The sequence below is a fragment of the Acomys minous genome, assembly GCF_964271855.1.
Source record: "Acomys minous genome assembly, chromosome: 11".
Classification (NCBI taxonomy): domain Eukaryota; kingdom Metazoa; phylum Chordata; class Mammalia; order Rodentia; family Muridae; genus Acomys; species Acomys minous.
This window is the reverse complement of record NC_140492.1, coordinates 78,035,780-78,062,617: the sequence shown is the minus strand read 5'-3', so window position 1 is coordinate 78,062,617 and position 26,838 is coordinate 78,035,780. Positions and strand designations below refer to the sequence as shown.

The window sequence follows — 26,838 nt, the reverse complement described above, 5'->3', positions numbered from 1 at the left end:
CTTAGGAGCAATTGATTCTCAAAGTTTAATTAAAGTCCTCATAGCATTGAAATGCCTTGCACGCCTGGTTAAACCAGGGCTTCCAGGGCAGATACTTCAGAATCCCAGGCCTCAGCAGTGGGATCTGGAAACATGCTTGGAAGATCAGCTACCCTGGGAATTATGTATTTGAGTGTTATCGCCCAAGGAAAGAAAGAGCTACTTGGTAGATATTTCATCCAGAAACTTCATTCCCCTTCCCTTTGTTCTTTCCAGTGTCCTAGCTTCCTCTCTTAGAAGCACAGTAAGTAGACTGTGACTGCATCCTTTTGTGGGGGGAACTGGATGCTCTTTACATCAGCCTCAGTCTTCCTGCCTCCTCTGTTTGGTGGGATGCATGATTGGCTTCCATTCGATGCCCTACTCCCAGTCAGGGCTGTGGGAGGCAGCATAGCGCAGCAGACAGGCCTGAATTCTTACTTTTTTTTTTTTTTGTGAGACACTGGTCGCACTTCTCAACCCCTCTAATTTTCAATGTCTTCATCTATGAAATGCAATGTAGCTACTAGTTTCAATATTATAAACCTATCATAGGGATTAGATTTAATATTGTATGTGAAAGGTTAACACAGTGTCTGGCCCACAGTAAGAACATGATAAACACCGAATATCATTCTTGACATCTTGACAAGTTTAATCAAAGATCCTTCAGTCTCCCTAGCTGTTCCTCAGGTGATGGAGAATGTTTGAATCATTCAGTCTGAAGTGACTAAGGGCATGGCTTGGGTTCCTGTCTAGAAATGCTAGCATTCAGACTTCCTGATTTAGAGTCTTGGTGTAGACCATTGAATAGGGTGTAGAAAACCATCCAACTGAAAACAGCCTTCTCAATAATTACTACGTACTTTGCTAGGATGGATATAAATGTTTTGACAGATCAAATCCATTGTATTGGTAATTAGAATCAAACAGTGGGAAATTAAATTCTTTGCTCTTCACCTGGAAGATCGCAAACTACTGTGATAATCTTCCAGAAACCACAAGCCAGTCCCCCAGAAAAATTTCCTATGTACCTCCTTAAGTAAATCTTCATTTATGAGCAAAGAAATCCACAGACTACTTGGAAACTAGGCATGTGTTTCACTACAAAAGTGCCCCTCCTTTAGATAAAGCCCACTAGGACAAACAACATTATTTAGGTTACATCCTTCTTATATAATGTCCCTTCCATGAAGTTATGAAGACTCAGGAACTTTAAAATCTCAGTTCTGGGGCTGGGGAGATAACTCCATTAGTTTAGAGCACTTGATGCTCTTGCAGAGGACCTGAGTTTGTTTCCCAACACCCATACTGGGCAGCTCATAATTGCCAGTCACACTGGTTCCAGGGAATCTGACGGCCTCTTCTGACCCTCAGGTGTGTAGTGTCCATGCAAGCAGTTACACGTGCATACATAGAAATAAAACTTAAAATTTCAGTTCTTACATAACATCAACATTACACCTATAATACCTCTGATGCATTGTTTACTAAACTAACTGGCCTTGGCCTGGATCTGATATTTGTATGTGTCTCACATATATTAAGTAGAGGAGAAAAAAACACCAATCCATCCTTCAAACATCTCTCCAGTCCTTGCCAACAGGTAGACACTAGGTGAAAACCTGGACAGGGTTCATTCTTGGTTTCATTACCCAGGGAGCCCTGAGGATCCCTGTGGAAAAAGGCTCAGCAGCTCAGGACTTTTCCACATGGTACAAAGAACAACACGCTCTATTCTTTTCCAGTGAGTCTAGTCCACCAGATATGTGGGGAGATCTTATGTGCCCTTCCAGCTAGGCTAGTCTTTTGTCACCAAATATCAAAAGGCAGGAATAAAAAAAAAACATAAGCTGTGGAAGCAGGTGTGGGGTAAATAGCCTTTTTGTGTTAAGTGTTAGAATGTTGAACAACTACTATGCAGTTAAAAAAAATGCTGTTTCAATTCAATTTCCACATCATATGCTAAAATGAGAACCAGAGGGATTTAAGACTTAAGCATGGTAAAGGACCTACAATTAAAACGCAAATAATTTTAATCTAAATTTGGTGTGGGAGACTCTTTAAAGAAAGAGGTTCTAGAGAAACCGACTGGCAAATGTAGCTGTGTGCTTATTAGCTTCATTACACTAACGTTACTTGTGAGCAAAGCTGGAGGCAAATGCCAAACTGATAAAGTATGGATGGATCTTTGGAACTAGGATCATAAAACAAAGCCAGGGCCATAAGGAGGCTGTAACCGAGGGCAACTGGCCAAAAGACATAAAATTTTGAGCTTCATCCAGAATGACTGGAGTATTAAAAAAGAGGCAGTTCCTTCACACAACAAACACTTCATAAGTTAACAGTGTTAGTGTTTTAGAAACTGTCACTTTCACACATATACTCCTTGTGAGGATATAGCATGATGTGGTCTTTCAAGGGAACCAACTTGTCAATATGGATCAAAATCATTAAAACATTCCTTCCCTTTGGCTAGAACTCCCAATTCTGGGTGCTCATCCTAAGGAACATATAAAATATGCCAATGCTTATTATAGACAACATGACTCGACGACTTTACCAAAATTTCTGTTTACAGTCCAAAATAGTGCGAAAAGCTAAAGGTACTATTTTTGATGGTCATGCCCTATCTAGTTACATCAGATCCAGAATAAAGTTTTTATTATCGGAAGAAAGCACACTTGTTCTCAGTATCACACCCAGGAGACGATTTGGACAGAATTCAGGCTGATAGGACAGTCTTGGTGCTCAGGAGGAGGACTAAGGGAAAACACAAATTTAGAAAGCCAAGGATCATTGAGACATGAGCCAATACTTCTAATATAGTATAAAATATTAGAAAATAATGTGCAATAAGATGTCTATTTTTAAATCTATTTTGAAATATCAACGATGATAATTTCAAAGTGGCAGGATTTATCTGAAGCTCGTTGTTATTTTTTGCAGTTGTCCAAAATTTCTCCTATAATCGCATATTCAAAAAGCAAAGGCAAGAAGCAGCCTCAATGAAGCTGGTCAGATTTTTGGGCCTTACTTTGCTTCTAAGGCCAGAGCGAAAATGCCAGCAGCCAAGGGTGCAGAAGCTGAGGTGCCTGTGTGGGTCTCTGTGCAGTCATTGTGCAGGTCGGCACTCGTCTGGAAGGAAGGAAGGAGAGAAGGCAGAGACATCAGGAGCAGGGCAGGGACAACCAGACCAAAGTATGCATCTGCTGTGGCCAAGAGGCTCAAGATTCGAGTCTCCACTTCCTCCTCTCAAGCCCCAGCAAGCGGATGTTTGCCATCTGCTGATATTTTAGCTCACCCTTCCTCTTTGTGCAGCTTGTCTATAATTCTGGCATCAAGCTGCCTTTTCTGGGCATGAAGTACTCCCACTATGAATATTTTCTCTTCTGAGATTCCCAAACGAAATGTGTCTATAAAAAAGGAACTGTTTCTAAGTCACTGTGAATCATGCCAGCCCATTAATCATCAGGTCCATTGTGCATGGTTGGGCATATTTAGAAACTCTAACTCAAACAGCATTCCCTTTGGCCTTCAGATTGACGTCTGTCTGCCTCTGTAACACAGGAATATAATATCTTGATCAGAGCCCTTTGAACAAAGCTTACTTAGAATAGGTTTTTTTTTGCGTTAACTGTTGACTTGGTTGGAAAGCCAGGAGTTCATGTCTTCTGCCTTTAAAAAAAATGGGACAGATCAGGCTTAAAAATTAACCTATACTTAGTTCTGGGTACAAGTTATAAAACTATTATGTATCAGATATGAACCATGGTCACCTTATGTGGTTTCACGTTAGCAGAATGGGGTTTATATTTCCTGACTCATTCTGAGACATAAGTGAGAGCCTGCTTTGTGAAAGTATTTGCGAACAGTATTACTGTAGGCAGGGAACTGTACAGGTGAACTTTCAGATAATAAAGAGCTGGCTGAGATAAAGCAGAAATACAACATAGACTTCCAGTCAGTCGGCTGACTGAACAAGCCGTGGGACCAAAGGATTACTAACCAGACACCCACCCAGACTGCAGTGCCTAGTTTTAGCTAGAGATTTCAATGTGTGGGAGGGAGGTGTAAAAAAATAATTTGTTCTATTATCACCTCCTTTGGCTTCCCACTTAGCATCCTTGGATTTCTCAAGTTATGGTGGCTCTGCTTCTCAGAGAGCTGTGGAAGACAAGATGTCCTTTGTACCTGTTGACGCAAATAAGCCCCCAGAGATGACTGTGCTGAGGAAAAGTTTTACGTAAGAAAAAGCGTGATATTGCAACTGTCTCAAATAGAATCCTCCAGCTGTCTTTCCCAAGACTGGTTTACCTTAGGATGAATCTCTAAAAAGGTGAAAATTTCTTCCCTGATTTAGTGCAAAGGGTTCCAAATGAGGGGAAGTCTATGCAGTAGCAATTCTAAAATGCTTAACAGGCCATTTTCTGAAGCCAGCTCTGGATAGTAACAGCCAGGGGCTTGACACCCATGGACAGATGTCTGATGTATCCCCTTCTAAAGCTATCGAGTATGTGTACCATAAAGAACCCTTGAATAGAATATTTCAGTCTGTTATTCAAGTAACTGAACAGAGGGCATGAGAAGAAGGCCAGCACCTTTTAATGGAGACTACACAGCTTTGCTGACTAAAGTAGGAAGGAGGAAGGGAAGGTGAGAGAGAGAGAGAGAGAGAGAGAGAGAGAGAGAGAGAGAGACAGAGAGAGAGAGAGACAGAGACAGAAACAGAGACAGAGACAGAGACAGAGAGACAGAGACACACACAGAGAGACAGAGACACAGAGACAGAGACACAGAGACAGAGACAAAGACAGAGAAACTATAAACACCAGTACTGTGCAAACCAGACACTAGTGCTGCTGATCTGTTTTTAGGTTTGTTAATGGGGGTTGTTCATATATCCCAGAGCCCCCATTCCCAGAACACCAGCCAAAGATCACACCTCTCCCATAAAAGACAGAATGTATAACACTCTATCGTAATCTATTGGGGTTACTGGCAACCTTCTCCCAAACAGTGTAATTATTAACTGGGTCACAACCTGCTATTTTATTGAGATTAGGCTCTACATGCTTTTACCTAGTTGATTCTATATCCACAGTTAAATTTGAGGCTTTAAAAGTTTAAATTAAAAGTGCCCGTCTCTGTTCTCAAAGCCTCCAAACAGTTCTTCATCATTATGCCCTTGAAGGGAAATCCAATAATTGTTCATGACTCATGGAAATGAAGGCACAGGCAGGCGTGGGCTGGAGGAGATCGAAGCATATAACTCCTTGAGCTGCTTCCCCAGAGGCTGAGGAGTTCACCCCAGGCAAAATTGAGACTGTTATTTTTCATGTAGGTCATTTGTTCTTTGGAGATATTATCGGTGTATAGTCTATACTTTTATCATTTACTAACAGTCAAGTCAGACCACATCCCTATTATTAGAGGATCAGCAAGCACAGGGTGATGAAGCCCTGTGACCCTGAAATCTCCTTCCAGGCTGTTTTCCAGGGAGGCATCAGACAAGCAGAAAAGGCATTTGGAGTGTCTGCTGTATGTAATGACAGGTTTTGTGGCTTCTCAGGGATGAGTTAAAAAATGACAGGGAAAATCATCTTGGCAGAAGTGTCTTTATCCCTGGAGAGAAACTTCCCAATATATGTCAGTCTTTGAAGTGAGTAAGCCCAAGACTCCCCAACTGAGACATCAAGCTGAAGCAAATCAATTCCACCAAAGGTCAGGGAAGAGGATTATTCTGAAAGTGTCCCTTGCTCATCTACCTCAGCAAAGAGACAGAAACAAAGCAACCTACTATTCGCTGGTCCGTGTAATCACCGCTGCTGTAGGATGTGGCCAGTGTGGAGGAACACTTTTCTGCATACCAAGGCGACAGGCCTTGCTGGGAGGCGCTGCTGATAGAGATGGTGTAAATGCTGTCTGTGTAGCCATCACAGTCACAGTTATCTCCCTGGCGACCCCCATTCCCTGAAGCCCAGACAAAGATGGAGCCCTTCCCTTGTCTTCCCTAAAAGAAAAGACGAAATGCATAACAATCTGTTATCAGCTGCTGTGGTTACTAGCAAGCCCCCCAAAGGTGACAGAAAATACATGCACAGTGTTGTCAGAGACAATTCGTTGGAATCCGTCTTTAACTTCAGGGTCTCAAGGGTCAATGCCAGATTGTATAAAACAGACCAGGGGGAGAGTGTTCCTGACAGCATCCTTTTTTCGGGGCCCTCTCTGCAGTGGGATTCAGCAAGGTTTTTTCCTTTAGTCTTTATTAGTAGATTCATAGCCTGGCCTTTAGCACATGCATTATAATTTTTCACTCTTCTCTTTACTATATCACTATACATGAATTTTTGAACTTCCTCTATTTCTGCTTGAATCATCTGGCTGACTGATAGAATGACAAAAATCAGGCATTATTCAGATCTGCCTTGCAGCTGCATTTAAAAAGACTCTTGGATTGAATGGAACTCGTCAAGGCCACACTTTCTGTGATATTTCAATTGGTGCTCTCCAAATCTTCTACTTTTGTCCCATCCTGCATAGTTCAAGGTCTTAGAATCTGTCCAACAATACAGGCAGCTCAATGGAAAAAAGGGTGAAAGGAACCCAGGTACACACGTGTGATGTAGAGTGCAGGGTGTTGCTGCATTCAAGAATGCATTCGCACAGCAATTAGAAGAAGGCTAGGTTGTAGATTACCTATACAAACCTCTGAAGAAAAACGAGAAATAAGTTCAAAAGCCATATGTGTGTGCATCTCTGTGTGTGTGCATGTGCATCTGTGTGTGTGCATGTGTGCCTGTGTGTATGTGTACATGTGTGTGCATGAGCACACATGTTTGTTTGTGTGCAGGCATACACGTAAAGGTCTGGAGACTGGAGGTAAGCCTTGACTTATTCCTGAGGCATTATTGACCTAGTTTTTTTTGAAAACTCTATCTTGTTTATTTGAGGCTAGGTCTCCTCATCAAATATTGACTGGCCAATGAGCTTCACAGATTTTGCCTCTTTCTGCTGCCTCACCATTAAAAGTGCAAGCACCATCATTCCTGCCTTCATATCAAGATGCTGAGGCTCAAACCTAAGCTTTCATGTTGGGCAACCAGTACTTTTAACTGAGCCATCTGCCTAGTCCCAAGAAATATTTTAAATGTAAATATTCTAAAAGTAATGAATCTCTGTGCTGTGTTGGGCCCACATATGGAAATTACTTAATTTTGCACATTCGTCCCTCTGAAGAATCATTTATTTATTTAAATGCATTTTAAGTTGTGAAAGCCTTTTCCACAGAGTTTGTGATATCTTTCCCCTAGTCTGTGTTTAGCATCTCACCTGCTTGACACCGTATTCAAATGCCTTCTGGGCTAGTCTGCCAGGCCCCTCCACTGTTTTCCCATCATCATTAGGACCCCAGCTTGCACTGTAAATATCCACATGGCCAGGGTTGAATCCAATTGAGCTGGCCTCAATAGCGTCAGTTACAATGCCATCCAGCATTCTTATGCCTAAGAAAGCAAAGATGAAACACAACAACAATGTAACAAACACGAATGTCAGTGTGATAACAATGTAACATGAATGTCAGTGTGACAACAATGTAACACGAATGTCAGTGTGACAACAATGTAACACAAATGTCAGTGTGCCCACACAGGAAAATAGAGCACTCTTAACAACCATATTCGTAAAGGACTTTCTGGAACCAAAGCAAACCAAACCAAAACCCAACGTAGCCACTGGACGTTTTAGCACCTGTGAGGTGGTTCCTAACACGCCAGTGGGACAAATTCCCACCTCCGTATACTTTCTTGCCTGCACTTTAAAGTTACTATTACGTACTATAAAACAACTGTGGTTTGTTGCTATTGTTGGTGGTTCAAACCTGTTCCCAGTAATATTGAGATCAAAAGGAAGTAGCATCTTAGCGCAAGAGGAAATGTCACAAAAGCGTCGTTTCTCTCAAGCTGGAGATCTGAAAATGGGTAGGCTCCTGGGAGGCTATAGGATCCTGAGACTCCTAGCTGTGGGGAACACGGAGATTGAAGAGGCCTCCTGGTAGCCAGGCAGGACTTCCAGTGGAGGGAGGGGGACACCAACTTATGCACAAAAACTTTGACCCAAAATTTACCCTGCCTACAAGATGTGCAGGGATAAAGATGGAGCAGAGATTGAAGGAATGGCTAACTGATGAGGACCCCAACATGAGACCCACCTCATAGGAGAGAGTCAACTGCTAACACTATTAGTGATACTCTGCTATGCTTGCAGACAGGAATTTAGCATAACTGTCCTCTGAGAGGTTCCACCTATCAGTGGATCAAAACAGATGCTGAAACTCACAGCCAAACATTAGGCAAACTTGAGGAGTCTTGTGGAAGTGTTGGGGGGAAGTATAAAAGATCCCAGAGGGGACAAGAACTCCACAAGAAGACCAACAGAGTCAACTAACTTAGGTTTATGGGGCCTTACAGAGACTGAAACACCAACCAAAGAGCAGGCATGGACCAGACCTAGGCCTCCCACATATATGTAACTGATGAGCAGCTTGGTCTTCATGTGGGTTCCCTAGCAAGAGAAGCAGAGGTTGTCTATGACATGGGCTCTGTTGCCTGCTTTTGAATCAATTTCCCCTAACTGGGCTGCCTTGTCTGGCCTCAAGGGAAGTGGATGCCCTTGATGTTCCTGGGTGTTTGTGTTGTCCCCGCTTTTGAGGAGAGAGGAGATGGAAAGCAAAAAGAAGGTGGGACTGGGTGGAGAGGAGGGAGAGAACATCAGTCTGGATATAAAATGAATGAATGAATGAATTAATTAATTAATTAAAAGACAAGTACAAAATAAATAAAGACATTTTTAAAAAGTGTCTCCTCTCCCTCTATTATTCTAACAAAGTGACAGATGACAGGGGGCTTCCAGAAGGAAAAGTAAAACCAAATAGCCTGCCCTTGACACACCTGCTCCTAATTGTATCATGATGCCTGCAGCCCAATCTGTCATGGAAGAGCCTTGAGCAGAAACTGTGCAGCCACAAAAGACCCATCTATAATAGGAAACTAACAAAGGGAAGGAACTGTTGTTTTCAAGCTCAGATTAAAAGTAACCCAGAGGCTATTTTTTTATATGCTTGCTGAGAAAAATTATTAAGGAACACGCTTTCTTTTCTTCTAAATAATCTCAAGGATGAAGTCACAGCCACAGATTTCACTTCTGAGGGAGATCACTTTTAATCAGGCGAGAGTTCTTTGTGCTTTCCAACACCCTGTCAGTCACCATCAGACTCATGAATGCAAGAGGCAGAAAGGGAGAAGCAATTTGAACAAGATTGACAGATACCTGCTTATTCCAGGCTTTGGGCTAATAATTCAGTGTAATGCACAGTCTTACACTTTCACCCTACTGTTTACTATGAAATAGAAAGGGAAGAATATATAATTCACATTATCAGTGAGAGTCAGGTAGTTTTTAGTTTTTGATAAGCAAGGTAGTATCTGCAATTCAAGAACTTGAATGATGAAAGCAGGAGGATCTGGAATCCAAAATCCTTTCTAGGCTACACAGTGAGTTCAAGGCAGCCTGAGCTACAGACCTTGTCTGAAAACAACAAAAACAAACACAAAAATGCTTTGAAATGTGTTTGGAATAAAAACGCCTCAGCTCTAATTTTTCATAGCTGTATTCATAATTATAAAAACTATTTTGCCTCTCCAAGCCTCATTTTCATCAACTATAAAATGTACGTGATGATAACAGCTTGTAGGAATTATATGTAGCCATTCATCAACTATAAAATGTACGCGATGATAACAGCATGTAGGAATTATATGTGACCATTATCCCACACAAAAACTCATCTCTTTACAGCGACTACTTCAGACGGGTCCTGTACTTCTTGAGTTTTATAGGTGGACAGACTGAGGTCTAAGAGAAGCAGTTGCTTGTCAAAGGCCACACAGCTTGAAAGCAGGAAGCCAGGATTCAAACTCCAAAAATATAATGCCCAAATCTACCTTTCCCCCTGCAGGGGATATGTACTATAATGTGCTGTATGATATTTGGTGTACAGCAGATGCTTAATACATTAAGTTGTTGTTCAAAATGGGTCTGGACCACCGAAGGCTGGAATGATGAAAAAGTACAGTGGATCCAGGATCAGGTTTATGCTTTAGTTTGATGCTGCCGCTGGCTGTTCCCTTAAGAACCCGACTGCAATTATTCTCCAGAACATTAAGCATCAGATACTTTCTTCACAAACTGTGGCTGCTTGGTTAGTACTTAAAAGGTGAATTCTTTCTCAAGTTGATTGCGTGATCTGTACCTGCCTTCATTTTCTTAAAATTAGAACAGCATTTTGAAGATGGTAGTATCAAACAACAAACATTAGGAACACTGCTTGAAAATCTAGAGGAGTGTCCTAATTAGTGAGAAATAGACACGTATCTATGTTACAATGAATTTATTTGTTTTCTAAATTCGAACTGTTACCAGGTAGACTTTGATGTGGTTTTACTGTAATGGCATTGTTTACAAATGATTTCCTTGTGGTTATGTTTAAAAAAAAAAACAAATTAAGCTCAAAGTTTACTACACTAAACAAAGCAACTAACAAGTCTCCCTTCTGTGGCTTCAAAGGTAACATTGGCTACTTCATATAACAAGAACATATATTTTTTTAAAAAACGTTTAAAAACTATCCTTTGCTTATAAGCAAATAATATCTATAAAGTTAAAAAGCACAAAATGCCTGCTTAAATTCTACATATTCCTTCTACTCCTTTAGCAAAAAAATTCAATAACTAGCCCTCCTAAAATGGTGCGTAGAGAAAATTAGGTTTCATTCAAGTGCCATTCAACATTTCTACTATTTCTTCTGCAAGGGTGTATAGGCTATGTTCAGCTATCCGTTTTCCAGGAATCCAGATCCACTGATTTGCTTGCAAGTCACACTCAAATCCTGCAGCAAATTTTGCAAGGAATTTATTTTTCTCTTGGCTTGGAGAACCCAAGGAACTCTTCCCGCCTCTTCCCCGCCCCCATTTTATAGCAGTGAGCACAGTCTCTAATTAAAGTGCCAAACTACAGGAAGAGAGCTGCCTTACCTCCGACTTTGGAATTGTACGCCACTCCAACCCCACACTTGAGATTATTTGCTTGCATGGCAATTTCTCCTGCACATCTAGTTCCATGTCTAAAATTAAAGGAGTAAAACTTACAAAACAGAAATAAAGATAAACATTTGTGTTCTCACACGAAGTCATGATAATTAGATGTATTAACATTTTATCACCTTTCTTCTTTTGTGTTCTTCCTACTGAAGTTAAATTGTCAAGATGAAGGAAATAGTGGGGCAAAGCATGTGCCACTAACTGATGGTTTGGTCTTGGTCAGCAAGTTATCCTCATGGGATCGTTGTGAAGACCACATGAGTTGTTTGTGCCGAGCACTAAGAACACACACTAAGAACCAGCCAGTGTAGCTGCTGACATTATTGTGAGTATGTCAGCACCCAGGGACAGTGTCACGGATGTGTCTTCTGATCCTTACACACGGGCTGTGGAATTGTTCCTCACTTTCTGTTATAGGAATCACCTTGGATTAAGTGGTCCTGGTAAAATAGTTGCTCGTTTTCCATTTTAGGAGCGCCCTCTTTAATCTCTAGTAAAGTATAACGAGTACCACTTCTCTGTGCCTGGGACCAGGCATCATGCTGTGATACCAAAAGGTCTTCTGTTACTAAGAGGAGTTTGTGATTTTCTGGGAACCTACTGACTAACTAAGAAATGAGACATTCTCATAACCTGATCAAGGACTGAGCAAGACTGCTTCCCAATCAGTCAAAGAAAGCAACTGGTAATTTTGAGAGTATTTGGTGGGATATATCCATCCCTAGAGCAAACAAATTTTCATCACTGACACTCTGCAGAAAATAATTATGTTTTTCTTCTCGCAGCCTAACTCGGGAAGGCCCATAGCTGATGAGAATGTTAAGGTGACTCATGTCATGAGCTTATTTCATTGCAGAAACACCTGGCTATCGTACAAAACCTGCTAGTGACTTACAGGAGCCATGGGCAGATATGCTAACATGAAAATGAGAAGGGTTACCTTTTAGTACCTATACTAGGCAGCTACTTTTAAAAAGTACTGCACTGGCCAGAGTAATTTGTCCCAGCACAGAATATAACATTTCTGAGGTTACTGAGACAACAAAAACAGACCTGCTTTCTGTTTTCTCTGCAGTTCCACACCTCCCCTCAGTCAGCCTTCAAGCACTGATGCCGATTTGGGGGCAGAAAATACTGCCCTTCCTTATAAGCCTTGGACCTGAAGGTGCAGGGAAGTCAGGTGCATCTTGCTGCTACTCAGTTCCTTATGGAGAATGAAGCTAAGGAGGCCAGCAGCACTAAGAGTGGATGGCATTGTGGGAACACATTACACAACCTCCAAGGCTTTACAAGGTCTGAAGCTAGATCAATGGCTGGTAAATTTTAAATCCTCATTTTTTAACATTTTACCTTTGAGTTAGGATTATCTCATCTGCAAATGAAGCTGTCCTGAAACTTTCTAGAGAATATGTACAAATCAGAACACACAAAAGATACTGCCCATAGGCTATTTTGTGACCCTTTGGCCAATGACTCAACAATATGCAACCTGTACTTGTCACTGGGAGTTTTTCTTGGTGGCGTAGGTGTCTAGTTGGGGTATTCTCTTCCATATTATATGGTGACTCCTTTTAAATTCCTGTCATATGGTTCAGGAAGCTTCTACAGTAGTAAGTCTCTCTATAATTTTTCAAAAGGATTCTCAAATTAAGATGTTCCTCTTCATATTCCCTACTTAACTCGCCTTTCTTTTGCCATCCGTAATTAATCCTATTCTAGCCTCACTTTTATCTCTGCGTAGTACTATATTCTATTTCCCCTTCCTTGGAATATCTGTTCCTCCCTAACTAGGTACCTGACTTTTATAGTTATTAAGGTTGAAGTACACACATTGAAATATTAAAAGCTAATATCCACATTTAAGAGAAAGCATACAGTATTTTCCTCTTGTGGTCTAGATTACCTCACTTGGGATAACTGTTTCTAGCTCCATCCATTTGCCTGAAATTTTCAAAAATTAATTTTTCTTAACAGCTGAATAATATTCCACCATGTAAATGTAGCCATGTTGTTGTTATCCATTCACTAGTTAATAAGCATCTAGGCTGTTTCCAATTTCTGTCTATTATGAATGAAGAATCAATAAACATGGATGGACAAGTAACTCTACAGTAAGATGTAGAGGTCTTGGACTATGTGCCCAAGAGTGGTATAGTTTGATCTTGACAGAGATCTATTTTCATCTTTTGGAAGAGCCTCCACACTAATTTTTATAGTGGTTGTACCACTTTGCACTCCCACTATCAATGAATAAAGTGTTCTTTCCACCCAATGTATACTGGTGAAATATTGACTCCCATCTACTGTAAGAAGCTTTTCTGATGAAGGCTGAGTAGTGTGCTTATTGTGTGTATAGCAATACAACATGTCATTAGGAATCATTTTATGGTTATGCTCCTTTAGCAGAATAATACTATTGGATTTTCTCCTAGGCCCATAACCTATTTAGTCTTAGGCTCTTGGCTCCTTTAGCTGGGTTGGGTGTGGGTGCCATCTCATAGAGTACGCCTTAAATGTAATTGAAATGTGTTTGGTTACACAAACAAACAACTTCTACTAAGAACAGTGGTAGTAACTGGCATTTTAACAATTGATTTAAAAAGTCAAAAGGTAATGCCTTATTTTGCCTATAGCGTCCTTATCACACTAATTATTTGAGAAGAAAAGGAATCTGTAATTGATATACTGAATACAGATTCATGCCAGATTAATAGTAAGAGTTACTATAATTTTAAGACTTATTACGTGGTGATTCCTCTTTTAATTGGCTGAGGGGCATTGATATGCATCTCTAAATGATTCCCTCACACAACAATTATGAAGAGCGGTGACAGGAATGGCTTATGGAGATAGTGATCATGGAACTTGGAACTAACAGTTCTCCAGAAGCTGTACAGGCTAACAGAATGGGTCGTTTGTTTTCCAAACTTAAAGGATGTTATGTCTGGCAATGTGTTTGAAGTTGAGTATTTCTTTTTATTGTAAACGTCTGATAAATGATAGGGCAACTATCTTCCTGGCTGATAGTCATGAGTGTTCCGAAAAAATATTCTCATTGACTCATTTTCAAATACAGATTCTGAGTTGGTTGGCTGAGAAAATCAAAATGTGGTTTTCCTTCTGCCCTAATCAAATGATGCCGTTCTTATCATGCTTATTTCTTAATGAAATGCAGTCCATCTCAGTTGTCAGTGAGAAACCCTGACCACCATTGTCAACACCACTACCATCGTCCTTATCATGAAAATCATTTCAGTAAGCACTTATTTACCATTCCTTGTATCAATGACCATGCCACAAATAGGTATGTAAACATATATAAATATATATGCATATCTTGCAATCTCCATAATAATACTTATACAAAAATATTCCTTTTTGAAAGATGTTGAGATCTAAAGACACACACACACACACACACACACACACACACACATACACACACACACACACACACACATAGATGTTGAGATCTAAAGACACACACACACACACACACACACACACACACACACACACACCATACACACAAATGTACTTTATTGACTCAACTATAAGTAGAAGAGTTAAGGTTTAATCTAAATCTTCCTCTGAGATTACTCTAACTGCTGAAGTTATGGCATGTTAACTCCACAACATGTTGAAGACCCATGATGAGCAATACTTAGAAATCTAGGGTTTTTAGGATGAGCATAAGTAACACTGTATGTGACTTTAGAACTCACTATGGGGGTGGCGTAGCTACCTCTTGGAGCAAGGAAGAAGACTTGTTACATTTTGGATATGAAATTCCCCCAGATGCCCATGTGTCAAGGGCTTGCTCCTTCCCTTGGCCCATTATTAAAAGATACTGGAACTTTTAAGGGGTAGATTTTGTGTAATTAGGGACATATCCTAAAAAGTTGATTATGAAATATTGTTCTCTTCCTCTCTGGTTGCTTCTTGTTGCTGTGAGATGAGCAGTTTGTTCCATCACAGTACTGTGCCACCTCACAAGTCCAAAGAGCAGCAGAGACAACTGACAGAGGAATGAATCCTCTAAAACTGTGAGCTAAGAGAAACCTTTTTTTTTCAAGTTGATTTAATTTTATTTGTTGTAGTAATGCAAATGTGATTCATATAAGATCTGAGTCTGCTGTCTGGACATTACTTTCTGATAGAACTACATTAGAAAGCATGGTTGTTACCACAATGGAAAGTTGTTGGGTGTTGGGATTTTTTGTGGTTATTTCTTTATGTTTCTTTTTTTTATGATTAGTAGCAAATATTAATGGTAAAGAGAGTTACAAAATTCATCTATTATATTCCTAATATTTTTCCTAAAGCCACAAATGCTTAATTATACTTGAGGGGCTAATTTCGTTATATTATGAAGGACACTTTTAAGAAATAAGAAAACTAAATATCCTTCTATAAACTAAAAGGAAAATCAAAATGGGTTTTTGTTTCTGCTTTAAAAGCAATGAAATATGGCATGGAGAGTGTGTTTAAATTCATCAAGACTTAAAATTGGACCACATTTACAGCATTAGTCTCTAAAACAAGATAAAAAGCTTTGTACAGATCTTCATTCCTTCAATAGTCACATTTACTCACTTGTTTTCATTTGTGGGATCATATCGAGGAAACGGATCATGATCGTTATCATTAAAATCATAGCTAGCCTCTGGATCCTAAAGACACAAAAACAACAACATAGGGTCATAAAAGTCATCACATTCAGAGACTTTTCCATCCTGAAAGAACGCTCCAGATAGCGAATTTCAGAGCTTCTAGCTTAGCAGTCTCATGTTTCAGAAAAAAAAATTAGTGCCAGAAAAGTTGAATGACTTTCAAGGCCTTGTTGATATGGCGACACATATTATTCTTCCATAACCAAGATGCAAAAGAGATGGATGTGGGTGGGTTGATTTCTGTGATGCTTTTCCTTAGCATTTTTGGCACAGTAAAAGGTCATGGAAGTTAATTACTGAAAATTTATTGGAAATTCAAGAAAGCTTTCTTTGCTCATCTTCTTTTCAAATCTTACTGCTGCATTCAAGCACCTCTGACTTAGATACTTACTTTGTCACCACTATTACTATTCCCCTATCTTTTAATAATTTTTTTATTTCTATTCTGGGACTTTTTAAAATAAATCTCTTTTCTACTGTCCTTTTTCCTTTGCCGTTTAGCTTTGAATTATGGCTGGGGAATTTTGGATGGGTTAAAAGGATAAGAGAAAGAGAAAAGATAATTTGATAGAGGAAACATTCAGCATCCTGTTATAAAGGCAACAGATTTATTATAGAACTCATGTTCTTGCTGGAACTTCATTGACAATTATATATATATATATTTTTTTTTTCATGTGTAGTAAACTCTTCCGTTCTTGGTTTGGCATTTTTACTATGGCATTCATCTTGATTTTGCATAGTGAAAATTACAGTCTTGTAACAATATATTTTATGATGAAGGGATCTGACCTATAAAGAATTTGAGAAAATATCCAATAAAATGATTTCAGGCACCAAAATTGATTTGATTACTTTTCTGTTCTAAATGCAGAGTAGCTTCTGGTCTTACTGGTATGAAACTTTCTAACACACATTGTTATGAGTTGGCTGAACTCTTCTTATGCCCTACTAGTACAAAACAAGTTCATACAGATGGGTAGTGGGCCCAGAGACTGAGTCCAGGGCAGGCCACTTCCCTTCAAGGAAAGAAACCTCCTACGTGTCTGCAGAGATAGTTCCCTAAGTGACAGACACAGGACAGCTGAGACTCACATAATTGGCATAAATGTCTGTGTGATTCCACTCCAAGCCATCATCCAGTACAGTAATAACAACTCCTTTGCCTGTAATGCCTCTTTGCCAAACAGGTATCACATGAAGATCCAGCTTGGGCAGAGCTGCAGTCATCCTGGTGTCTTGCTAGTGAAGAAAAACAAGAGGTGTTGGGAAAATTATGATTTTTTTCCTTATTATTGGAACCTGAGACCATTTTTTTCCTTTTTCATTGGAAAATAAGAAGAAGACAATTGGGTGAAATGAAAACACAAAGTTGAGGGTACAAGCCTAATAACCCATTTATGCTGTTCTTCTAGTTGTCCTAATGAAAAAGCGTGAGAGCTGAGTTATTTTTGACCTCTTAACTACACATATTTTCTGTGTTTTTTTTCATATTTATATTAACAAGGTCAAGCTCTGTTTGTACTGAAGCTTTATTTGATCGTATCGGTTTTCATGTAGCCAACGTTCTGAGTCTTCATTGCCACACTGAGCTCTTACCATTTGTGGTTGTTGTAGAAATATTCTCCTAAAGGAGAAATAAGCATCTGGAATGGCTAGGAGAATATAATCTCACTAGAAACTGCAATTTAATAGCCTTTTTCTACGTTTATGTAATTTAGGGACTATTTTCCTTCCCTTTCAGGTAATTTTCCTGATACTTAGAGTGTGTAATACTATACAGAAGAGCCAGACAACAGGGTAACACGGATATGAACACACTTCTAAGAACATGAGGCATGCCATAAATGAGCACCAGTTACCTAGTGATGGAGTCAGCAGTCAATGATTACATAATCACAATAAATAGCACATAAATGGTTGTCACCTTTCCAGCATTCTGGATAAAAATATAGTAGTTGGGAAGGGTCACTAGGCGATTGCATGGTTGCATCAGAAGAGTAGAGAAAAGGGCCCACATGTGAGTTGCAAGAGAAATTGTAGTGTATAGTTGTTAAGAATGGGTTCTCTGGGACCATGAATTATGGCCCTGCCACTAGTGGCGATGACATTTAAATAAATTATTCATCTTGGCAGTATCTCTGTTTTAGAAATGGTTAAAATTAGAAATTCTATCTTTATAAGATAGTTGTGAGAGAAAATGAGTTAGTGATATCAACACAGAGAATGGAACTTAGATTTTTTTCTTAAATAGTTAATACACAACAGGTGCTAACGAACATATGTCTTCTACTGTAATCGGCAAATATTGCTTAATTTAAAAGAATGACATGAAAAACTCATGATCTTCCTTATTTAATATAGGAACAAAAACCCCTTGTCTGTGGCTATGAAAATTATCTTTTATGCTATTTCCAGCAATAAATCTTTCTATTAGTAGCCTATGCCCCTACTATAGAGCCTTCACATTTCATCAGAGAACACATTGAAGGCAAACAGCAACATGACCATACACCAGTCAAGGCTCAGCAAACGTCTTGAAGGACAATGATTTCAAGGCTAAGTTTTTGTAAAAAACTTTTCTAGCATTTCTTCTTTCTGCCTCATTCAGATTCTTTTCTGAAGTATGTTTAAGAACTGTCACTTTGGATTGCACATTATGATGACTGACGTGTGTGACTGACATAGGGGATTCGCCAGAGTAAATTCCACCATAGCGATCCTATCATGAGTGATGTTTCTGGAAATTCTTTCCTTCTAATACATGATTCTTCTGCACTTATGCCAGATACACTTAAGACACAAAGGCAAGAAGCATTAACACATGGATTTATTTTAAACACCCATTCATCAAAATGAAAGGTCTGTGTCAGGGAACTTCCATCAGCCTTGCTTTTTAGATAGCATAGCCTTCTGCCAAATCTGTAGTAGATATTGTGATAGCTATTGCTGGTTGTCAACTTGACTACATTTTCAATTAAATAAAACCAAAATGTCTGGGCATACTGGTGATAGATCTTTTTTCTTAATTAAATCACTTGAAGTGGAAAGACCCACTTGTAATCCAGATCTTTGGTATGGGAAGATACATTTTTAATCCAAATCTTTGAGGTGGAAAGATACATGTTTAATCTAGTCCACATGAAAGAAGGAAGCTGGTTCTCTTGTTGCCTGCTTGCTCTCCTTAGCAAGTCCATTCCTTCACTGGAGTTAATGATTCCAGCATATACAGAGTTCCAGCTGAGACATCCAGCTTCATGGAATGAATTATTACTGGGTTCTTGGAATTTCCATTAGTAGGCAGCCAAGCATTGTTGGACTAGTTGGACCACGGTCCATAAGCCATTCTAATAAATCCCCCTTTACACACACACACACACACACACACACACACACACACACACACACACACACTCATATATGTTAGATAGATATAGATAGCTGTAATTGATATGTAGATAGATTTATTCTATATGTTCTATTCTCTAGAAATCCTAATACACATACAAACACAGAAGCTGTAGCAGTATAAAGAGCCTCGATCCTACCCAGTCCTTTCAGTACTTACCAAGTACCACTGCTGATTCCACATTGGATCATTGAAGAGATGCAATGCTGAGTCTCTTTGGGCTGAACGTTTGGTTCTTTCTTTTTCGTACTGCTGCTCAGCCCATATCACCTACAAATATTTTTATAGTAAGAAAATTAAAATAATGCTTCTACCTGGATATAACCACCACCACCCTCTATCTCCAATACCCTTTCCACCAAAACTCAAGTGTCTTAGTGATGGTTTTGCCTGACTACAGCTCAAACTCCCAGCCCAGGGAGAAGAAAAGACTGCCCACTGAGGAGACAAGTGTTCCCTCCATTACAGTAAAGAGTACTCTTAGCGGGAGGAGAAGCAGTAAGTGGTGAGACCTTCAGATTATTTCCACTGTGTTTACAGTGGAAAGAGAATGCAGCCTGCTACCATCTGAAAAGAGGCCATAATACACATTTCCACATTAAAGTTCCAGGGCTCTGAGGCTGACAATTTGCCCATTTTCATAGAATGAGTCAACGAGCCAGGGGCCTCAAGGACTGCTCTTACAGCAATCTCCCTGCTTTATTTCTCTGCTCATACCCAAAGGTAAGGACTACAAGTATTATGTCAGAATGGTGTTTGTGTGCAAATTTGAAACTTTGGCTCCCCTGTGTTCTTACCTCCTGCCTAAGAGTATTTAATATGAGAAACAGATGTAAGACCTGAGGTGACAAGTGAGCATTACTGATCAGGCACACATGTCATTAATTCAGCCTCATGCATTATGCCAGCAGATCTGACAATACAAAAATTACCTGGCCCTCATCTCTGGTACAACACAATTATACGTGAGGACTGGAGAAAATGCAGGGCTGTCTTGTAGCTAGTATCATTGGGAGATAATACTATATTCTTACTTCGCTGGGAAACATGACTGTTTTCTGCTTCAAACACAGCTTTTCTGTTGTGTATGTGGTGACAGTCCACTGTGAGGTGGGGTTTAGCTTCCCTTTTTGGCTCCTTGATGCGTCTTCTCTTAACTGTCTCCTACAAATATCTTCTCTGTCTCAACTCAGTTTCTCTTTTCTCTCCTATAATCTTCCATTTTGCATCAGGGGCCTTCTCTTCTCTAACCCTACTCAATCTCCCTTAGCCTCTGCTGGCTTTTTATGTCCTCTCCTGTTCCCGTAAGAGGCACCTGACACTAAAGGTCATGGGGTCAAGCAGTTCAAAGGCTTGCCAAAGGGCTTCAACATTCTCAAAGGGCCAGTTGACTAACAACTGGGGATCCTTTAAAGGGTCAGACACAGAAAAAAATCACACTGCAGTGGGATATGTTTAACATGAGAGTTTCCAGGAGTCAAATCCAAATATAAAAACTGAAGCATAATTTCCACCTGAAGGCCAAAGAAATCCACCAGGAGTGTCTTGAGTTTTCAATTAGAAAGTATATTGGAAGCCTATCATAAATACTGGGAGGGACTGGAGAGCCCAGCAATAATTAGTCACTATAATTTATTTTAAAATGCCTGTATTTTTAAACAATCATTTTGGCTTAATATACGACACTCCTTGAAATACATTTCCTGTTGTCTAGCTTGGCCTTTGGAAGCTGGCTGCTAGAAGACATATATAAATCTTTGTGGGAGGGGACCATTTAAATCTGGAAATTTCTTCAGTCTGTAAAGATAAACTTTCTGATGCATCTCATGAGGTTTATTTTAAAGACCATTTTCTCCCATTATAAAAGAGCAGCAAAGTGAAAATCAAGAGCAATTTTTAAAAATAGCGTATCAGAAGTGGCTCTCTGCCATTTGATCAGATAAACATCCAATTGTAACAAACCAAGCTATGATTAATGTCATTAACTAGAATTGCATATTAATCTCTAGAAGAGCAGACTAAATGGAACGGAGAAAATTGTCAGTGCCGTCTGATTATGCGCATAATAGGTATCGTGCACTCTATTGTAAATAATACTTTTGATCTACAAAAAGTACTAAATACCATCTTATCCACTGCAAGCTTCTAGGACTCCAAGGTATTTCCTAAGGTAAAATTATGCTGAGGTTAATTTTTCATAGTATTATATAAACACCTCTGTAATAAACTTTTATCAATGAGTAATTACTAGCCTTTTGTTATATCTTGGTATTTCTCCAAATTTTACTGAGATAACTGGAGAAGAGAATTAAACCATCTGTTCATTTGCATGGGATACTTTGGGTAAGAATAACTGACACACTCCACTCTGCCCAGCTTCTACCATGAAAATGAGAAGGGAATTCAGTTTGACTTCCTCACACATTAATGTTGGCCATGTATTTAGGCAAAGAAGAAAATTTTTTCTGCCTCATCTAAGGATTAAGCCTGCTTTTTTAGGGCCCACTTGCCAGGAGACTTTTACTTTGGTGGGGGACATAAGACTCGCTAGAAAATCTTTTAAAAAACTTTAAGAATAAGGTTGTTGGCTGACTACAGTGTCAGTTATTTCATTGATCTGCTACATCTAGCCAGAGGTTGACACAAGGAGCTAACAATGGGCCAGTGTGATCTGTATGACTGTGGTCCTTGGTCCTGATAAAGCAGCATCAATGTGGTAGGTTCTACTTTTTTGAACCTTGCAGCCCAAGGCCTAACAATGTCTTCTCTTCACAATTTGTTTTCTTATTTAAAAAAAAATAAGTTAAGGAGCAAGCCAAGCCACAAAGTAATTAATAAGATTCTTATATTCCATATACATTTAACTGTTGTGTTGTCATCACCTTTCTGTCATTATCTTCTCCTCTTCCCCCCTCTCCCAATTGAGATGATAATTTGTATTTCTCATTGTACTTCTCAGGGTGTCCTAAGCAACATTAGTCATGTACACAGACATTAGGCCAACCAGCATGCACTTCTCCAGGACTGCCATGGTCAGAAGAGAAGACAACACTGTGCATATGGTATTTCAACACTCTTAATGTATTCATTAAGTCTTTCCTATTAGTAGAACTGAAGACCTTGGAAATTGACCTCCAAATGGATATATTAAATATATATTTCAAATTGCCTTTACCTTATTCATCTATATTTACCCTAGACACTTCATATTGTTGCCCAGTAATTATGACTTGGTATACAAACAAGGATGGAAAGAGCTAATACTGACACAGTTTAAGTCAAAACAACATAACACGTTTAAATAAACACTTCATAAGGAAATGAATTAGAAGTTTCTCATAAACACTAATTTTTTTATCAGTGAAAATGGTAAAAAGCTTTTATTGAAATCCAGGACCACACACTTCTTAGGCATCACTGGGCTTGTATTAAAATGATCATTACATTTTCTGAGTTCAAGGAACATTTTTGTATGTACCAATAACATATAAAAGGCTGTTGACTGAATACAGTGTCAATTATTTCATTGATGCTTCCCCTTGATTTTCAGCACTCAAAGCTTGACTTTAGATGTCAAGCTATAAATTATACTATTTATAGTTAATCATATGTATAAAATTAATGTCTATTAGCTTAATCCACTCTAAGCATACTACGAGCAGCTATAATTCCACAGAAAGAAATAATATGCAATATAGATAAGCAATCATGATCACAATGCAAAAGAGTCATAGAAAGCAGTTGGCGAGGCCATGAGTTTGCTGTCAGATGCACACTTACACGGTCATCATCAGATAACCTCTTAGTAATATGCAGAGCACTTCTCCGGGACCTTCGAGGATGGTTTTTGTGTTTGAATAAGTAGTGATTTTCAAGTGATCCAATCTATAAAAAAATCAAAATAACAATCTACTTTCTTCAGAATATATATATATACAGACTACTTCAAAAATTGACTAAACAGTTAGTTGGGTTTTTTTACTAATAAAGGTACATTTCAATAAATCCAGTGAAGTTAACTATTTTTATCATTATTTAAGTAACTTATTCAGATTACATCTCAGTTGTTATACCCTCACTTGTGCCTTGCCATTCCCCCTTCCCTCCCTCTTTTTTTCAGGAGGAAGGCAGAGAAGTTTCTAGGTGGCCTGTGGTATCGCTCTTTGGCTTCACCCTTGAGAATGCAGATGCACCTGTTTCATATATTTTAGAGGAAGTATCTTGGTATTTTCTTGCATAAAGAAAATGTATATGTAGATATTTCTCAAAGCATGCCAATTTAAACAAATATATTTTGTCAGAAAACAACTATTTGTAGAATGCAAGAAAATCCCTTTTGGGATTACTGTCACATTCAGATAAAGCAAGATATTATAGGCATAAAGCATTTGAATCAATTGTGATGTCACCAGCCATTATTAGTTATTCTGCTTTTCATTAGTTCAATGCTTTCAGGAAGTGCGCTATATTTAAAACAGGTGCCCCACCTCAGGATATGTGCACTTCTTTGGTGGTTACCATTGCCCTCTGGTTCATTTAGAATGATGTTTAATTTTTTGAGCTAAAGCCTTTTTACATAAAGCACTACAAAGTGTGAATTGACTAAAACCTTTAGATGTTTGGTTTTTTAAAATTAATAAATAAACATTTGTGTTGTTTTAGAAGAAGGATGCTCTTTAAGTTGTTAGTTCTCACCACCCCACTCAGAGAATTGATTTTAGTAGAAATGCTGGGGCTTAGCTCCAAAGCAGAGCCTTAGGCAGAGAATCTACTGCATGCTACAGACGGAACTGGGCTGAGACATCAAAATCCTGAAGAACAGGTCAGGGTTGGTGCGTTCTGTTTCTACTGTTGCTAGCTTTGCTCCTTGTCTCTGTCCTCTTCCTAGCTTTGTCCTGAGTCCATAATGCTAGGATACGTGTCATACATTAGTATGGTTGTAGAAATGCCAGGGGGGAAAAGTGGGGAGCGGGAGTAAGCGGAGCTAGTAAAGCATCATTAGTCTGTTACGGTTATTATTTCTGAAAAAAAAGTTTTATTGAATTTTAACCGAAAATGACTAGAAAGAAGCTAGTTTATTTTGAAGAATAATTCTCATACAGAGTAGTCTAGGTATGTCTTGAGGCCGGTGTGTGTATGTGGGAGAGAGATTTATATGTTTTCTTTCTTTTCCAGTCACAGATACCAAGCTGCTGACTAAATACCACCTCCCCAAACTCCAGAACATACAAATTTCTACGGTATTTGTAGGACCCACCAGGATATTTCCATCTGCTACTCTCTCTTTTGGTCCCCAAGTGCTCAAGAGTTGCACGCAATAACCGAACTTATTAAGCCGCATTGTGTCTGTGTCCCCTGAAAGCTATTCTCTGTGCCTGGAGTGCCCTCTCCAGTCTCACCATGCTCTTCTGTCAGTCTCTGACTCTTCTTCTCAACTCCTGTGTAGTATATATTTTCAGACATCTTTCATGTCTCCCAGATTCCTTTCTATCCTTTCCCTCTTCTATAAAAAAAAATGTTGTATTATACCATCAAGTACAACTTCTCTTACACAAATTGCATTCAGGTGTCATTTATTTCTAGTCCACAACCCTCTAGATCTGAATTCATTGAGAGCATGTCTTTTCCTCCTTTTAGTATTCAGTCCAGAAAGCACTGCCTGGAACTGTTAAAAAAAAAAAAAAAAAAAAAAAAAAAAAAAAGCTCTGGGAATTTTATTGAGTTTCATGCTGGGCCTCTCAAAGACCATTTGGCTCACAACGTTAGAGAACGGAGCCTCTGGCTAGAGGAGGCGTATTTCCTAGTGGATTTGATGTATGGAATCGACACACCGCCTACGCTGATTACTCATTCGTGACTTCAGAGTCTCAATCACCACCTCCAGAATAGAAAACGCGCCAAAATGTTTTACAACTCACTCCCTTCTTCCTCCCCATCCCCCTCCCCCTTAACTGTGGACAATTTGCCTGGCAAGGGTACAGGGTTTAACCCTATTTCAAGGAAAAATAAATGTTCTGATTAGAATGATTTCACACCCTCTGGATTTCCCTTTGGGATCGCTCTGCCAAGCAAGCTCCCACTTAATTCTTCTGCCTGTCCCTAATGACCTGTCTGTTAACTCAGCCCACACTTGGACAGCCATGAGTTAAACTCATAACCCGAACACACCCGGAAAATGCTTATGCCCTTGGCTGAGAAACAAGACAGAAAGAGATCTTTTCCCCACAGTCATTTCTACAGATAGACCCTGCCCAGACATTGGCCATGCAAAGTTAGGAAGCTTGGACTTTACAACTTAGTGACGAAAACCTTGAGCTCCTCCATAGTTAATGTTCTGAAGTCTTTCCCCCACCTTAGTTCCCTTCCAGCTCCCACCACCACTGTAAATCACCACCACCACCACCCATGCTTGGAGTCACTAGCCCTAGCAGCTGTGAGCTCTGGGCGCTCCCCTACACTCCAATCTTCCCTGGCCCCTGAACTGGGAGCTGGTGCTGCCATATTGAAAAGAAGGAAAGCGCTGGCTCAAGACACAAGCCGGCTGCGTCCCACGGGGACCAGGAGCACTTGCCTCTCCGAAGGTAGGCGAGAGCCCGTGTGTACTTCAAGTTCCCCTAACAAACGTGGAGGATTTTTATTTTATTTTCCAAAACCTCGAGGGAGCGGATTTCAAGTCTTGATCCGACAACAGCGAGAACAGGGTCGGCTGAGCTGCGGCAGGCAGCTTCCTCCAGCTTGCCAGAGCCCAGCCCAAACAATAAATAATGCAAGCATTTTATCCTCTGAAAGCGCGCGCGCGCGCGAGCAGTGGGGTGAGGGGAATGCTTCTAGCTGCTTGCGACACTGAGCGCCCGGGAGTGCAATCTGCTGCTCTCACTCGGGAAATTACACTCCAGCCCCACCAGCGTCCTCAAGCCCTAGAAAGTTTCTCGGAAGTGGAAACTCTTACCTGGCCCAGGAGGTCATAGCCCAGCTCTTCAGCAATGGCAGAGGCCGCCTCCGGTCCTCCGGGGATCTCTGCCGCCCATTCATTGACAAACTGCTTCTTGCCTTTTACGCCGTATAGTGCACACCAAGCGCAAAAGAGGGCGAAAGCAGTACACTGCAGAGTCCAGCCTCTTTGCTCCATGGCTCACACCCTTGCTCTCACACAAGTAGGAATGGCTGAGAGAAAAGAAGCCAGAGAAACACTGGCTAGACTGGTCCTTTCCACTCCGCCGCTCTGAACCACTCCTGGCTCTGTGTTGCTCTACTAGGGCTGGGAGACGCGCTAGGAGAGGCTGGGCGGCGGCGAGCGCTCACTGAGGCGCTTCAGTCTCTCGGCTGAGTAGAGCCCCAGCCTTCCCAGCCAGAATAGAAATGAGTGTTTACACGTCAAATCGACGAAAGCCATCTCTTGACGTCAGATCTACCTGGACTGAGAACTGGATGGTATTCCCGGCGGGGTGGAGAAGCGACTAAAATAGGCAGGGAAGGATTAAGAAAAGGAAAGGACTGTAAGGTGGGATCAGTCAGTTCTGCTGTCTGCCCATAAATACTGTAGCTATGAGGAACATCTCCATTCTTCAACGAGAAGCGC

The 26,838-nt window shown here is 40.0% G+C and overlaps 1 protein-coding gene across 1 annotated transcript in view; it reads right to left on the bottom strand.

The window, feature by feature from the left end:
- The window catches only part of PCSK1 (proprotein convertase subtilisin/kexin type 1), a 42,245-nt gene extending 15,623 nt beyond the window's left edge, over positions 1-26,622 (bottom strand). The window contains exons 1-9 of the mRNA XM_084802656.1: positions 26,209-26,622; positions 23,040-23,144; positions 19,419-19,529; positions 16,946-17,092; positions 15,774-15,850; positions 11,112-11,200; positions 7,351-7,523; positions 5,819-6,031; positions 3,056-3,156 (exon numbers count right to left, since the gene is read on the bottom strand). Coding sequence (XP_084658782.1) covers positions 3,056-3,156; positions 5,819-6,031; positions 7,351-7,523; positions 11,112-11,200; positions 15,774-15,850; positions 16,946-17,092; positions 19,419-19,529; positions 23,040-23,144; positions 26,209-26,388 — 1,196 coding nt within the window. The 5' untranslated portion in view covers positions 26,389-26,622. The remainder of the gene's footprint in view (positions 1-3,055; positions 3,157-5,818; positions 6,032-7,350; positions 7,524-11,111; positions 11,201-15,773; positions 15,851-16,945; positions 17,093-19,418; positions 19,530-23,039; positions 23,145-26,208) is intronic.
- Between the last annotated feature and the right edge of the window lie 216 nt (positions 26,623-26,838).